A 15,324-nucleotide genomic window follows, 5' to 3' on the forward strand; every position below is an offset into this window, starting at 1 on the left:
GGGCAGTAGAACAGCTGGTTTTAGATTGCAAATAAATAGAACAGATTTAGAAGCTTCACGATACAATCTGATTGCCGTATAGCTTTTGTCAAAATGGTAAAATGAAGTAATTGATTTTGAATGCTGTCTAGAAAAGCTTTCAAACCTGTATAGAAATTTAGAGTAGTTATGCAATTCAGTTCCAGGAGAGAATAAGGAGGGGGGGGGGGAAGCATTAGAAAATCTTCAAAATGAGCAAAAATGTTGAATCATTCGGTATATGATATTTCTCACATTATATTTTCAACATATCTACGAGGTTATGCACTAGATATTATCGTAATATGCATAATACAAATAAATAAATAAATGACGAAGGGGAAGAATCACTGCTAAAATATCATTGGATATAAATTTTTGATACCAAAAAGACGCAATCGGAAACTGAGTAAGGCAATTTAGCATTTTAACATTTTTTTTTATTTTGTCTTTATGAATAACAAAAAATCGTTTCTAAATCTGAAATGTGATGATCCGTATAATGCTATTTCGCTAGAAACGAAAGAAAAAGGACATATTTATTTCAATAAATATTATTTAAAAATATAAATATTTGACATAATATTTTCAAAGCAAACATTTGAAAATTTTAAAATTTGAAAAAAAAAAAATTCAATTATTATACGTAAAGTGAAAGAACAATCAGTGCATCTCTTCCGGTGCACTGATTTGTAGAATAAAATACACCAAATTCACTATCACTAAATAGATTCATTGCAAAAGCTGATCAGTGGGCATTTCAGGATGGATTTTTTTTTTTCGCATATGTGAAATTGGTTTCAATTTTTGGGAAGAGACACAATAAATCATTTTAGAGGCAAGAAAGGTCAAATAACTTAGGACAGTAAATGAAATTCTAAGCAACACAATAGACGTAAAGACAGGGGGAGAGGACACAAAGGTCACTCAGCAACAGTTAATCCACTAATGCTATAGAATAGCCGTAACGAGATTAACGGCGGAAGAAGGTAATGGCATGATAAAAGGTAGAATGCCGACGAAGTTTTGATCCATGAAAAAAGCTAGGGAGGGTAGAATATTTCATCCACACCGGCCGGTTGGGAGGTTAAAGGACTGGGTTAAGGAGAATGGATGTCAATTTAATGTGGCAAAATGTAAGGTTATGCATTTTAGGGTGAAAAGAATAGCAGCAGTATACCACATTAGTGGAACTGTACTCCAGGAGATTGACGAAGCCAGGGATTTGGGAGTGTTGGTGGATAGGGAGTTGAAGTTTAGGGGGCAGATTGCAAAAGTGGCTAAATCAGCTCATCAAATCACTTGGTTACTGAAGAATACTTTGACAAGCAGAGACAAGCAAGTTATTGTTCCTCTGTATCAAGCCTTGATAAGACCCCCATCTTGACTACTGTGCCCAGATTGGGTGCTAGAGTTTCTTCTTGATGGAGAGGAGGTGGAGAGGATCCAGAGGTGAGTGACCAAGATGATAGCAGGTTTATGGAATGAATCTTATGAGAACAGGTTGAAGATTTGTGGGTTGCAGAAATTGGATTTTTGAGAACAGGACTGGTGGTGGTGGGAAGACTAAGGGCTATCCATGGAAACTGGGCAAGTGTTTGGTTAGCAAGGGTGTTAGAGCTAGGTTTTTTACTTGGAGAGTGGTGAATGAGTGGAATAAGCTGCCAAAGTCTGTTGTGGGTGCCATGACTGTGAATGAGTTCAAAGCGAAGTATGATAGATACTGTGTGAATGTTGAATAGTTGTTCTTGAGATGATGTTAGGGCCCTCCCTCAATGAGTCTAAGGACTCCTTGGAGTTGCCCGTAATAATAATAATACACTAATTATCCTCAGTTGGCACCTATCCTATGGTATGGAAGTTAGCGTACATAGCCGGTTCCCAAAAAGGAGCCAAATCTACCATCAGTTTATTGACTTATTGCTCTCACTTTTGTCCAAATTAATTGGGAAGGTTATCAACAGTCAACTTCATCAACACTTCGAAAACTGCCATATAATTAGTGACAACCAGTATGGATTTCACCAATCTAGATCTACAGGAGATCTCCTGGCCTATATCATGCACCTATGGACTCATTCCATGGAAAGGTTTGGAAAAGCCTGTGCCACTGATATCGCCAAAGCTTTTTTCTATAGGGTCTGGCACTGAGGATTTCTCAACAAATTACCATCATATGGACTGCCTTCATCCTTGTGCAAATGGATTGCCGATTTTCTTTCAGATCAATTCCTACGTATAATAGTGGATGGTGTTCTCTCTTCAGATTTTCCTGTTAATGCAGGCATTACTCATTGCTCAGTCATTTCACATTGACTGCAAACACTATTCATAGTTTTGCTGATGACAGCATTCTCCACTCATCCTACCACTTCGACAAGTATTGCAGTACTGAAACATCTGAAGCTTCAAGATCATTTATAATAAGTGCCCTGAACAATGATCTCCACAGTATTCTTGATTGGAGTGAAAACAACATAATCAACTTCAATGCTTCCAAAACATATTTTTGCATGTTTTTTTGTAAAAAGGACCTCAGATCTTCTCCACTTACTGTTGATAATGTCAATCTCAATAGTCAAGATCAAATCTCTTGTCTCGGATTGTTTTTTACTCCAAACCTGTCCTGGCATAATTATATCACTTTTATAATATCATCAGTTTCCAAAAATCTTGACATCATTTTATGATCAAGAGAGTACTTCTCATCTTATGAATTACTAACTTTATATAAATTTCAAATCATGCCAACCTCAGAATACTGCTCTCAATTTGTTTGGGGTGGTTGACATACGACTTCCTTAAATTTCTTGATGATGCTCAGAAAAGGGTGGTTCAGTTGATTAATGACACATCTGTTACAGAAAATCTGTAACAGATGTGCAAGTCACTTTCTCACAGATCAGTTTCTCCATTGGTCTATAATAACTGCCACTAGTATAAAAGTTTCTGTCTTATGATCTACCTGTAATCAATCTAGGGAATATGAGGATAGTGGAAGCTTAAGAAACAAGATGACAAAACTGTAGCCTTTTCCTTAATCCCAACATAGCTTGGGATTGAAAAGAAGTGCACATCCAAATGGCTTCCATAAGTGAAAGAGATCATTATGGATACAAGACAGCCTTGGATGTTTCTGCACCTGTAGACTTCTTATTGCCTGTAGGGAGTTCTGTGAATCTGCATATACAATGCACCTTTGGTAGCACTGAAATTTTATGTAGTTTAAGGCAAACTTTATAGCATGCAGTTCAGTAGTGAAGTTGTTACATTCTAGTGGGACCTGAGCAGACATTGTTCTGTCTGGGGTAGACAACAGAAGATATCACAAGAGCCTCCGATTTTGAACCATGCATGCTTTTGACCTTCTCTAGCTCAAGGTTTCCTTGCAACATTTAGTAACTTTTATTTGTTGCATTACCGGTTTTCAAACACCAATAACCACTTAGATCTCTTCACATGCCTTTCCATGAAACTTTACCACCTGCAATCCAGCTTTCCTAACAGTAAGGTCATCTTCCTAGGTGATCTCAACATCCACAATTCCAACTGGCTCCCCTACTTCAACACCACTGACCAAGCAGGATGAGAAGCAAAAGTCTTCTATAAGTAATGGCCTAATAACAAATTGCACATCTGTTAAAAAAAGCTGGTATAACTTAGTTGTTTATTATATACACTTGATCATTATAATTCCATTAAAAGTATTTCTACAAATTGTACATCTATCACTTTAAGGCAAGTCTTTGAGAAATCTTGGGAATATGCCAAGAATGTCTACACATGTTTTGTGGACTTGGAGAAGGCATATGACCGGGTTCCTCAGGATAAGCTTTGGCAAGTAGTACAAGAGTATGGAGTGGATGGTCAACTATTAGCTGCCATCAAGTCCCTGTATGAATGCCCAGAGTTTTGTGTCAGGATAAACAGCACAAAGTCTGAACCTTTCACAGTTTCCGTTGGCCTCCGCCAAGGGTGTGTTCTGTCACCCCTCCTTTTCATAATATTTATGGACTGGATTGATAGGCACAGCCGAGGCAGTGAGTGTGTCAGAATTGGAAAATGTATCATTGGACGTCTGCTTAGCTCTTCCACAGATGACCTCCAGCAGACACCAGAATGAAGATCAGTGTGGCCAAAACTGAAACATTTGTGGTCTCAAGACAACCATCCCAGTGCACTCTAAATGTAAGTGGAGTCCCAATGAGACAGGTGGAGAAGTTTAAATACCTTGGGTCCATATTCATGGATGATGGAAAATGGGACATAGAGCTAGATACTCGAATTGGCTTAGCAAGCTCAATATTGCGGGAGCTTGGCTGTTCGGTAGTATTGAAGCAGGAGTTAAGCCAGAAGGCAAAGTTGGCTGTCTTCAATACAGTCTATGTCCCCATCCTCACCTATGGTCATGAGAGTTGGGTAATGACCGAAAGAATGCGGACACGAATCCAAGCGGCTGAAATGAGGTTCCTTCGAGGGGTTGCGGGGCTGACAAAACTCGACAGAGTCAGAAGCTCTGCAATTTGGAAAACCCTCAATACTCAATCGCTGCTTCTCTGTGTTGAGAGATCACAGTTACGCTGGTACGGGCACCTGGTCAGAATGCCACAAGAGAGGCTCCCTCAGCAGGCCCTCTTTGCCAAGCCAGAGGGTGGGAGGCCACATGGAAGGCCAAGGACTCGCTGGATAGATTATATCCAAAACCTTGGGTGGACACATTTGGGAATCCCACCAGAACACCTGAGCTTGGTGGCAGAGGATCGTGACCATTGGAAGTTCCTTTTGCAGCTGTTGCCCCCACAACCCAGTTAGGAAGAGTGGGCCTTGAAGATGTGTGTATGTACATCTATCCACTAGAATCCCTGATAATCCGCTTCACTTTCCAAATATTCTGGATTTCTTTTTAACCAGTTCTCCATCCAGATATGCTATAGAGGTCACTTCTCCTCTCAACAACTCACACCACAATCTCATAGACGTCTCTTCTCCTCACATAACACCCATCCTCATCCAATCACTCCTGGCCTCACATCCTCTGGCATTACAAAGGAGACAACTGGGATGACATCAGGAAACTCCTCTTTTCCTTAGAATGACTATTGATTCCACTCACCTGACCTTAACACCTGCTGTGAAGAAGTCACAATAATTACTGGTATGAAGGCCTTCATCTCATAATCCACACCGACTTTCCAAGCCCTAGTTCAACTGAAAATGTGTCAAAGCAGTCAAATTCAAGAACTTGCATCAAGAACTCCAGCTTCATATTCTGCCTATACCAAAGCATACTGCATATGCAAATCAGTCAACAGTAGATCCAAATATTATTATTATTATCATTATTTGACATCTCCAGGGAGTCCCAAGACTCATCGAGAGAGGGCACCTGCTCTACAACTCTGTCTCCACCACTCAATCCACCAACTGATTGCAACTACACCAACGGCATCTACCGCCGATCACCACCACTATTTCCACAGACAATCACAAAAATCCATGCTCACGGCGGGATTCCAATCCGCAGCTCTTTGGTTGGAGAGCAGATACGCTAACCACTCAGCCAGCCTGGCTGGTTAGTAGTTATGAAATATGATTTCATAACTACTAACAGAAAACTTGTTTCCTATTCGAATGGAAGCCATGCCTTCTGGTTGCTTGCTATGGCCACTGGATGCAATTTCTGCTCTCCTGCACTTCCATCTCTGTATCATCCTGATGGCACCACCATTACTTCACCCAGACACAAAGCTGACCACCTAGTATCACTATTTTTCTCAAACTCCTGCACAGATGACCAAGGGAAATCATTTCCTACCATACCAGAATCAAAGCACCATATGTCTCCTATAGTTTTTAGACAAAAAGTCATCAGAAAATGGTATCTCCCCAATTGTTCTCAAACACTGTGGTCCAGAGCTAACACCTAACCTGCATTATCTCTTTAATTTATTACACATATCTGGTACTTATTCCAGTGCACAGAAGCAATCTCATATCCATCCTATTCCAAAAAAAAAAAAAAAAAAAAGGGATAGAAATCTACCGTCAAACTACTGACCAATTGCCATCACCTCTGTCTTCTCCAAAATAATGGAAAAGACATCAACTACTCCTCAACTATTTAGAGGCCCACAAATTAATCAGTGACCACCAGTATGAATTCCACCATTCAAGATCCACAGCTGATCTTGCAGCTTATATTACCCACCACTGGACATACACCATGAAAAAGTTCGGAGAAACTCGTGTAGTCGCCATTGACATTTCCAAAGCTATCGACTGCAAGCGGCATCGAGGCCTACTAAACAAATTGTCATCCTTCAGTCTTCCTGCCATCCTCTGTATTGGATAGCCAGCTTTTTCTGTGGTCATTCTCTGCGAGTCATGGTAGATAGCTCCCTCTCTTTGAGCTTCACCACCAATGCTAGAGTGCCTCAAGGCTCTGTCCTATCACCTACTCTCTCTCTCTCTTCTGTACACAAACGACTTACACTAAACATTAATCCCATCCAAAGCTTTGCAGATGATAGTACTCTCCACTCATCCTACTCAGCTGTATATATCAGTGGTATATATCAAGGTAGTAGTAGTAGTAGTATATTTAATGGTATCTGTGCAATACTGTCTAACCTTGGAACTAAATCATGGAACAAATGCATTCCAAGAATACATCTGTTCACAAACCAAAGAGGAAGTTTGATGAGTATCATAAAGATGCTACTACCATGGGTACAAAATAATGGGTCATTTGAGATGGTTTGGCAGGAATTTTATTTTGGTAGTATATAACAGAGACAACTGCTGATGTCAAAGTGACAAGCGTGGTTCATTTGCCTCAATGTACAGACTAGGAGTCTATGAGGTTTAATATGTTCCAGCTGCAATTCTTATGATAGTAGATAGGGCTTAACCATCACAGAGTACTCTCTCTCTGACAAAAAACATAGGCCTGCAACCCACATTATCAAATTCCAATGTAATCAGTGCATGGGTGTGGCACTTACCTTGCAAATGGCATATGTGAGAAAGAAAATTTAGTTTCTTGGCAAATATAACCACACAAGAACTTGGCATCTAACACAAATGGGATTAAAGCGTGTCCTCGTCTAGATTTGGATCAAGACCATGTCTGCAGCAAAAATGGACATAAACGTTTTATAATTAATTTACGTACAAGGACTATTATATCAACTGTGAATAATCAAATGGGTTAAACTTGTAGCATTTTGTTAATTTAAACTGAATGGTACTGATTTGCTGCAATTTTTTTATTTATTTTTTTGACAGCATCTTTAGGATGATATTTAACACAAACAAAAGAGATCTCCAACAGCTATTATTTTTATAAATTGAAAGATATTTCACTGACAATTTAATCACACATATTATTAAGCACATTATGCTAAGTCCGTACATTGTTGTGCAAACCTTGTATGTGATTGCTGGCATAACAAGTACTGAATGTTATATACACTAAATAACGACTTCCAGATATCATGAAGTATAATTCCTTGGTCTCCATTTAGTGTGCCATGTGAGAAAATTACTTTGGCTGACTCCTTGAACATTCTCACGAAACTATTCTCTTCCAAGTTGAAAGTTTATTTTTCACTTGGTTAGAGTATAATAAATTTAGTTTAATCCTTTATCCAAGTGTGGGCAAACAAAGTTCTCAATAAAGGTCGAACCTAGTCTGGGTAGTGGCTCTTCCCTTAATGCATAACATTAGACATATCCGCAAGGAGATGAGTTTTGCATTATGGGAGATACTGAGATAGCGTGTTGGTAGCTTGTTCCACCTTTGCAAGGAGTCGCCCGGTGTTGTACCACTTTACCCCAGTCCTGAAGATACTTTCAGGTGCAAACTTTGTTTGCACACACTTGGATAAAGGATTAAACTAAATTTATTATAGTCTAAGTGAATAATAAACTTTCAACATCTTTCTCTAAATCCAGAGTAATTTAATAAAAAGCTGGCACCCCGTTTGGCAACTCCTATAGGAGGTGATGACCTTGCTAATGCTTCTGCCTTGGTATTGCCACTTGGGCCTGGCTCCCACTGAAGAGACCTCAATAAAGGTCGAAACTAGTCTAGGTAGTGGCCCTTCCCTTAATGCATAACATTAGACATATCCGCAAGGAGATGCATTTTGCATTATGGGAGATACTGAGATAGGAGTGTTGGTATCTTGCTCCACCTTTGCAAGGAGTGCTCTGGTGTTGTACCACCTTACCACAGTTCTGAAGATACTTTCAGGCGCAAACTCTGTTTACCCACACTTGGATAAAGGATTAAACTAAATTTATTATATTCTCTTCCAAGTAAGATGATGTTTTGCAAGGATGTGTGCCATGAGTCCACTTTTTTCTTCTCTCTTATTTTCAGTGTCAATTATGTAGTCTTTCTTCAAACCATAATAAATTTAGTTTAATCCTTTATCCAAGTGTGTGCAAACAAAGTTTGCACCTGAAAGTATCTTCAGGACTGGGGTAAAGTGATACAACACTGGGCGACTCCTTGCAAAGGTGGAGCAAGCTACCAACACTCCTATCTCAGTATCTCCCATAATGCAAAACACACCTCCTTGCGGATATGTATAATGTTATGCATTAAGGGAAGGGCCACTACCCAGACTAGTTTCGACCTTTATTGAGGTCTCCTCAGTGGGAGCCAGGCCCAAGTGGAGAAGAGACCTCACCTCAATAAAGGTCGAAAATAGTCTGGATAGTGGCCCTTCCCTTAATGCATAACATTATACATATCCGCAAAGAGATGTGTTTTGCATTATGGGAGATACTGAGATAGGGGTGTTGGTAGCTTGCTCCACCTTTGCAAGGAGTCGCCCGGTGTTGTACCACTTTACCCCAGTCCCGAAGATACTTTTAGGTGCAAACTTTGTTTGCACACACTTGGATAAAGGATTAAACTAAATTTATTATAGTCTGACCAAGTGAATAATAAACTTTCAACATCTTTCTCTAAATCCAGAGTAATTTAATAAAAAGCTGGCACACTGTTTGGCAACTCCTATAGGAGGAGATGACCTTGCTAATGCTTCTGCCTTGGTATCTCCACATGGGCCCGACTCCCACTGAAGAGACCTCAATAAAGGTCGAAACTAGTCTGGGTAGCGGCCCTTCCCTTAATACATAACATTAGACATATCCGCAAGGAGATGTGTTTTGCATTATGGGAGATACTGAGATAAGAGTGTTGGTAGCTTGCTCCACCTTTGCAAGGAGTCGACCCGTGTTGTACCACTTTACCCCAGTCCTGAAGATACTTTCAGGTGCAAACTTTGTTTGCACACACTTGGATAAATGATTAAACTAAATTTATTATAGTCTGACCATGTGAAAAATAAACTTTCAACATTTTTCTTCAAACCAGTTAATACCTTACAATGTTTCTTACATTCTCATAAAAATAGCATTCCATTTCAAAAATACCTTGGCATGTGCAAGATTCCTTGTTCCTGTGGAAAGGTGTATGTGGGTAAAACTGGGAGTTATCAATATCCATTTGTTAAGGCCTAAGTGCTGGAAAAAACTCATGATAAATGTTTAATGGAGTGAAATAGTACTACAAAATAATTAAAAATAGTATTTCATGCTGTGATGCTGGCCTGTTATGTGTGAAACAACCTTAGAACATTTTTTTTGCTGGGTGTTTGGGAGCTTGTTGCAGGTGGGAAGGAGAAGTCTTCTCAGCCACTGATTTACAAACATAGGGTACTCGCTCTCCTTGGACAAAAAAATGACTCTAATTTGAGAATATGACCTTCTTCCACTTCTCAACAGTCCAATTTTTGTGCAATTTTGCCAACTGGAGACTCTTTTTTTTCTGCATAGCCTTCATCAACAGTTGTTTCTTTTTTGGTCTGTGGGCAGTCCTCCCTGCTTCCAATAATCTTCGACGGACTGTCATGTCAGAAACATTATCCCTACTAGTTGCTAAGTCTCTTTTTAAGTTGGATTCATTTTGCTTTTCCTAACTAAAATGATCTTGAGTAAGTGTAGTTTTCCTTTTATGTCCACCTTTTCCTTTTCTGTCAGGAGAAAAGATACCTTTCTCCCTAAACCTCTTTAAAATCACATTAACAGTATCCAAATCAACACCACACTCATTTGCAATTTGTCTTTGAGTCATGGTTGTGTGCTGAGTACATATTTTTGAACACTTTCTTGGAGCTGTATCCATTTTATAGAGACACAAAATGAAATAAAATATTATGAATGTCAACTTGTTGATACTATTAAAAATTCACAACACTATTAATAAACATCACAGAGACAGTAAAAACACACAGCACTCAACCAAAATAGTGAATTAAAACCAAAACTGAAAATAGTGAACCGAAACCAAAACTATTGTGAAATGAAACAAAAACCAAACGCAAGATGAAAATTTGGCTTGTTCTGGTTTGCTACTATAGGTTTCATCTGAGATCAAAGTTGTGTAGATCTTTTAATATTCTGAATCTTCAAGCAGCATATCTAATGGGTGCTTCCATTCAGACTGGATGATCAGTTGTTCAGTGATGTTTGCAGAAGCCAGATTGTGTTCTGGAAGAAAGGTTGTTTATCTCCAGAAACCATAAAAGGGAAGAGTTAACTATTTTCCAGAATCTTTCACAAGCAGCTGCTCAGAGCAACTGGTTGATAATTTATTGGGGATTTTGGCTCCTTCCATGGTTTATGGCTCAGGAAAGGCAATAAAAATTGCTTTTGCCAGGCATCTGGAAAAACATTCTCACAGAATATTCTGTTGAACAGATAGATGGCAACAGATGTTTGATATTGGATAATGGATGTTATCTGGTCAACAGTAGCAGCAGTTGGGTAGCCTGTTGTTTTCTTTTGTGCTGCTCAAAGAGAAAAGAATTTATTGTGAACAAAGAACTTGGGAGGGGAGAATTAAGATGATGCTGATATTTTAGTAAAAGCTCCTGAAGAGGGTCAGCAAATGCTGTTTGAGTTGGCAATTGTACACCCATTATGTACAAGGATCGAGAGTGGGTGGGTGGTATATCTGCCCTTCATCTTCCATATTTTATCCTAAACTTCTTTGCTGTTACTTGCTCCTGTTACAGAAGATATAACAGGAGCAACTAACAGCAGGAATCCAGGCAGGAAGCCAGCACATGCAAGCACGCACATACAAGGAAGATACATGAACTATTACATTACCATTTACCCCCAACAATATGATATCTATAAAACAGTGATGCAAAAGGCCAAGAGTATTTGTTCTGCCGATACAACTCTTTATCACTGAACTCAATTATCTACGCCATGAAATTTTAGTTGATAGCTTGGCTATTAACTAAAACTTCTAAAAGAAATAAAATATTACTTGCACTCAACCATCTTCCCAAAAAATACAATCATAACAAACTTCCCATCCTGTATACCTGGATATGTTTAAAAAGAAAGCCAAAAGTGCTACATAAATCTAATCTTCATGTTAAAAAAAAATATATCAAATCAGCAGCCTTTGATCTTCTGATATATCTAGGGGGAATATAATGTGACATGTGCCTGTATCCTTTGCCTGCCTGTTTTGGAGGGACAGGAAGAACCATTAATTCTGCTTGAAAGAATATATGAAACATAAGTGCTACCATCATTACGGCATGACAAACAGAATTAACTATGCTACCGGCCAGGACGTATATATACGTCCACATTACCATGGATGTGAAGTGCATATTAAAACTGTAATACCATTGATATTACATTGAAATTTATGATGGATACGAAGCTTTTGAGGATGCGTATTTGATCTTTAATGACCAGTAAGGTGGTTAAACAGGATTAAAAGGAACAAAGAAAAGCTACTACAAAACTTAGAGGCTATTTAGTCACCAACAGTATTGAAGCACTCTTTGAATTTCAGCAAGTATGGTTGCATAAATTTGCTCAAAACTTAGGAATCTGTTATTCCAAAACCGCCTTCAGTCCAATAATCAAAAGCTATTTATATATCTAGCTCTAGAGAACACCCTCTAGGACTTGAATTCTTTTTATTTATTATTTTTTTAAATTACAGTTTAAATTATTTCTACTAGTGCAGTTGTGCTACATGGTTCTGCTGGAAAGTGCTTTTATGCTTGAAACATGAAGAAAAAAAAATCTAAGTAGTTTAATCAATTACACAGTTTATTTTGTTTTAATTACTGTTTATGTTTATAGGAAAACTGAATATAATGGTTCTACATAATTAAGCCAAATTAATTACCTGAATAATATTTGAAGAAATGGAAGCTGAATCAACAAGTATTGGCACAAGATGACTTTGCTGTACAGAGGAAGTGGATGATTGTCCAGAAAATCGTAGCGAATGAGACATTTTAGAATTTGAAGTATTATGATGTCCATTGGTTTCTGGCCCTTGAGAGGCCTGCATCCGTGCTCTTCGTGATGTCTGAGCTTGAAGCCTCAAAGCTTGAGGGTTGCAACCCCATGTGTATATTTTATTTGAATTAGTCACTACAACCTGCAAATAACATGAATAGGTGAAATATCAAAAGAAGGATAATAGTATACATACTGTGGAAATAAAAAAAAAAATTAATCCCCATGAAAAACACTATAAATATACTTACTATATGAAAAAAACCAGAAGACAATAACCTTACAGATTCTGGAAGTTGAACATACTGAGGAAGAGTATGTTTTATCACAGTACCCAAACCTAACTGGCCAAACATTCCACAACCAAAAGAATAAACCTCACCCTAGAATTAGAGAAAAAATGAAGCTTAATCATTTCAGAGGATTTATATATATATATATATATATATATATATATACACAGGTATCCCTTACTTAACACGGAATTTGATTAATGCAGCGAAATTAATTGCGACAATCCCTTTATATAAGCGGCAAGAGTTTTAATTAATGCACCTTTAAATTTGCCGCTCAAAAACACGCACGCCTCGAGGAGTGTTTCCTGGCACAGAGAAAGAAAGTTGTGAGCATGATGACATCATTCCTCCCATTAAGTATTAAGAGTACTTAATGTACTCTTAATACTTAATGTATTAATACTTGTATTAATAGTAATCTTAATACTTGTAATACACCCAATACATTAAGTATTGGGTGTATTACAAGCTTCAATTGTTCTGCTGCATTTACAAATTATGTTCTTCATAAATTTTTTCATCCAAAAAAGAATTTCATCCAAATTCTCTTAATGATCTGTGTGAGAATGTGAAAGTTTTATTTTTTAAAACTTTCACAAATACGACATCATTGCTACAACTGCATGGGCATCATTGCAACTTTCAAAGCCTATTTTCTTAAAAAGACATTCTGAAAGGCAGTAGAAACAATAACAGGAAAAAATGTGATTACACTTCAAGAATTTTGGAAAAATTTTAATATTAAACATGCAATTGAAAACATTCATGACTCATGGGAGCAAGTGTCTTCTAGTTGCATGAGAGCTGTTTGGATAAACGTTTTGCTAGAATACGCTAATGATTTAAGTGGTTGTAGAACGTTTTTAACTTGGGTATATTACGTATTCAAGATACCAAGTACTTTTATATAAACTTGGTTTTTAATCCTATTTCCCAAGTAAGCAAACAGACAAGTATGTCTGTTTACTAAGGAAATTGATGGGAGCTTAATCCACTTTTACCACGAGTTGCCTCGGTCCTGCACTACCTGCAGGAGCTGCCTCAGTCTTGCACTATGTGCAGGACTGTAGATTAAAAATTACATGCAGGTGCATAGATTAAAAATACTAAGGAAAGTGATTGGAGCTTAATCCACTTTTACCACGAGTTGCCTCAGTCCTGCACTACCTGCAGGAGTTGCCTCAGTCTTGCGCTACGTGCAAGCACAAACTTGACATACTTGTCTGTTTGCTTACTTGGGAAATAGGATTAAAAACCAAATTTATATAAAATTACTTAGTATCTTGAAGACTTAAGTGGTTTTCAAAATCCTGTGGATAACGTGATTGAAGAAATTGTTGCAAGTGGTGAAGACTTTGGTTTTGATGGTGTTGATACAGAAGATGTTAAAGAATTATTGGATTCAAATTCAAAAGATTTCAGTGACAACAATCTTTTTGAAATTGAGTTTTCAAAGGAGATAACAATCAAAGAACTGGATCGAATATTTTGCAGTTTAGAATCACTTAAGCAGCAAGTAATGGATATGGATCCAGATGTTAATTGAAGAATGCTTGTTTGCAGAAGTCTAGAGAGTCATTTTGCTTGTTATTGTAGAATTTATGTTGATAATAAAAAACTAAAACTGTTCAAATGACTTTGGATAACATTTCTTAATAAAAAATTGCAGTAACTAATGTAGGTCATTAGTTACTGCAATCATGGGAGCATAATTAAAGCATTTATTAAACATTTACTTTGCATTCATTTTTTTACTTTTCCTAAAAGAGTACCATTATAAAACGAATTATTAATACAGTAATCGATCATGGATGATTTGTAATTTGTTCCATTGATTATTATATTTGATTACTGCGATTTTGATATATGCGGTAACATCGAGGGATTAATTAATCGCGTTAATCAAGGGATACCTGTATATGAAAAAAGTGTAACAAGTATAAACATGGACTAAGTATCAAACTGATGTAAATTCAGATATTACACACACACATATGAAATATTAGTGTGCTAAATACAAAGCAACAGATATCAGTAATTACAGAAAATGAGAATTCCCAAGTTTCTGATTTTCATTGACTTGACACCTTTTCAACTTCTTGATCCAACTACATGTGTATGAAATATAATAAAATAATTGCTGAGAAAATTACACAGCAAATCAGCAATAAAATAACACTGATTTAGTTATTAACCTCACCAAAAACTCTATATAGGATAATTTTCAAGAACAGCATTCACACCATATGTTGTAAAATATTATAATAATTATTATAATTATGCAACACCTCTAGAGAGTCCAAAGACTCATTTAGAGAGAGCACCTACTCTACAACCAAACTCTGTCTCCCCACTCAATCTGCCAACTACAATGAACTGCAACTACCATCATCATCTCTACCACTCACAACCACTAGTATTTTCACAGACAATCACGCACATCCATGCCCATGACGGGATTCGAACCCGCAGCATTTTGGCTGGAGAGTGGATACGCTAACCAATCAGCCAACCAAGCCGGCAATAAGGACAAACACAGGATGAAACTCTTAGTGCGACTCCAGATTACTTTCTGTGACCTCCCTTCATGTTTGTGAGATAAGATAAATTAAGTTCATTGTCTGATTTGTCCCATAAAGGATATATAAAATGT

General features: G+C 37.6%; 1 protein-coding gene across 2 annotated transcripts in view; it reads right to left on the bottom strand.

The window, feature by feature from the left end:
• Window positions 1-15,324, bottom strand: part of LOC150101832 (uncharacterized) — a 572,233-nt gene that overhangs the window by 155,393 nt on the left and 401,516 nt on the right. For both annotated transcript variants that reach the window (XM_090400015.1, XM_090400014.1), the window contains exons 16-17: window positions 12,627-12,758; window positions 12,260-12,517 (exon numbers count right to left, since the gene is read on the bottom strand). In XM_090400015.1, coding sequence (XP_090256141.1) covers window positions 12,260-12,517; window positions 12,627-12,758 — 390 coding nt within the window. The remainder of the gene's footprint in view (window positions 1-12,259; window positions 12,518-12,626; window positions 12,759-15,324) is intronic.

Source organism: Typopeltis vanoorti, chromosome 11, assembly GCF_054136105.1.
Source record: "Typopeltis vanoorti isolate ZY-2024b chromosome 11, IOZ_Tvanoo_1.0, whole genome shotgun sequence".
In the NCBI taxonomy this organism is placed as follows: Eukaryota; Metazoa; Arthropoda; class Arachnida; order Uropygi; family Thelyphonidae; genus Typopeltis; species Typopeltis vanoorti.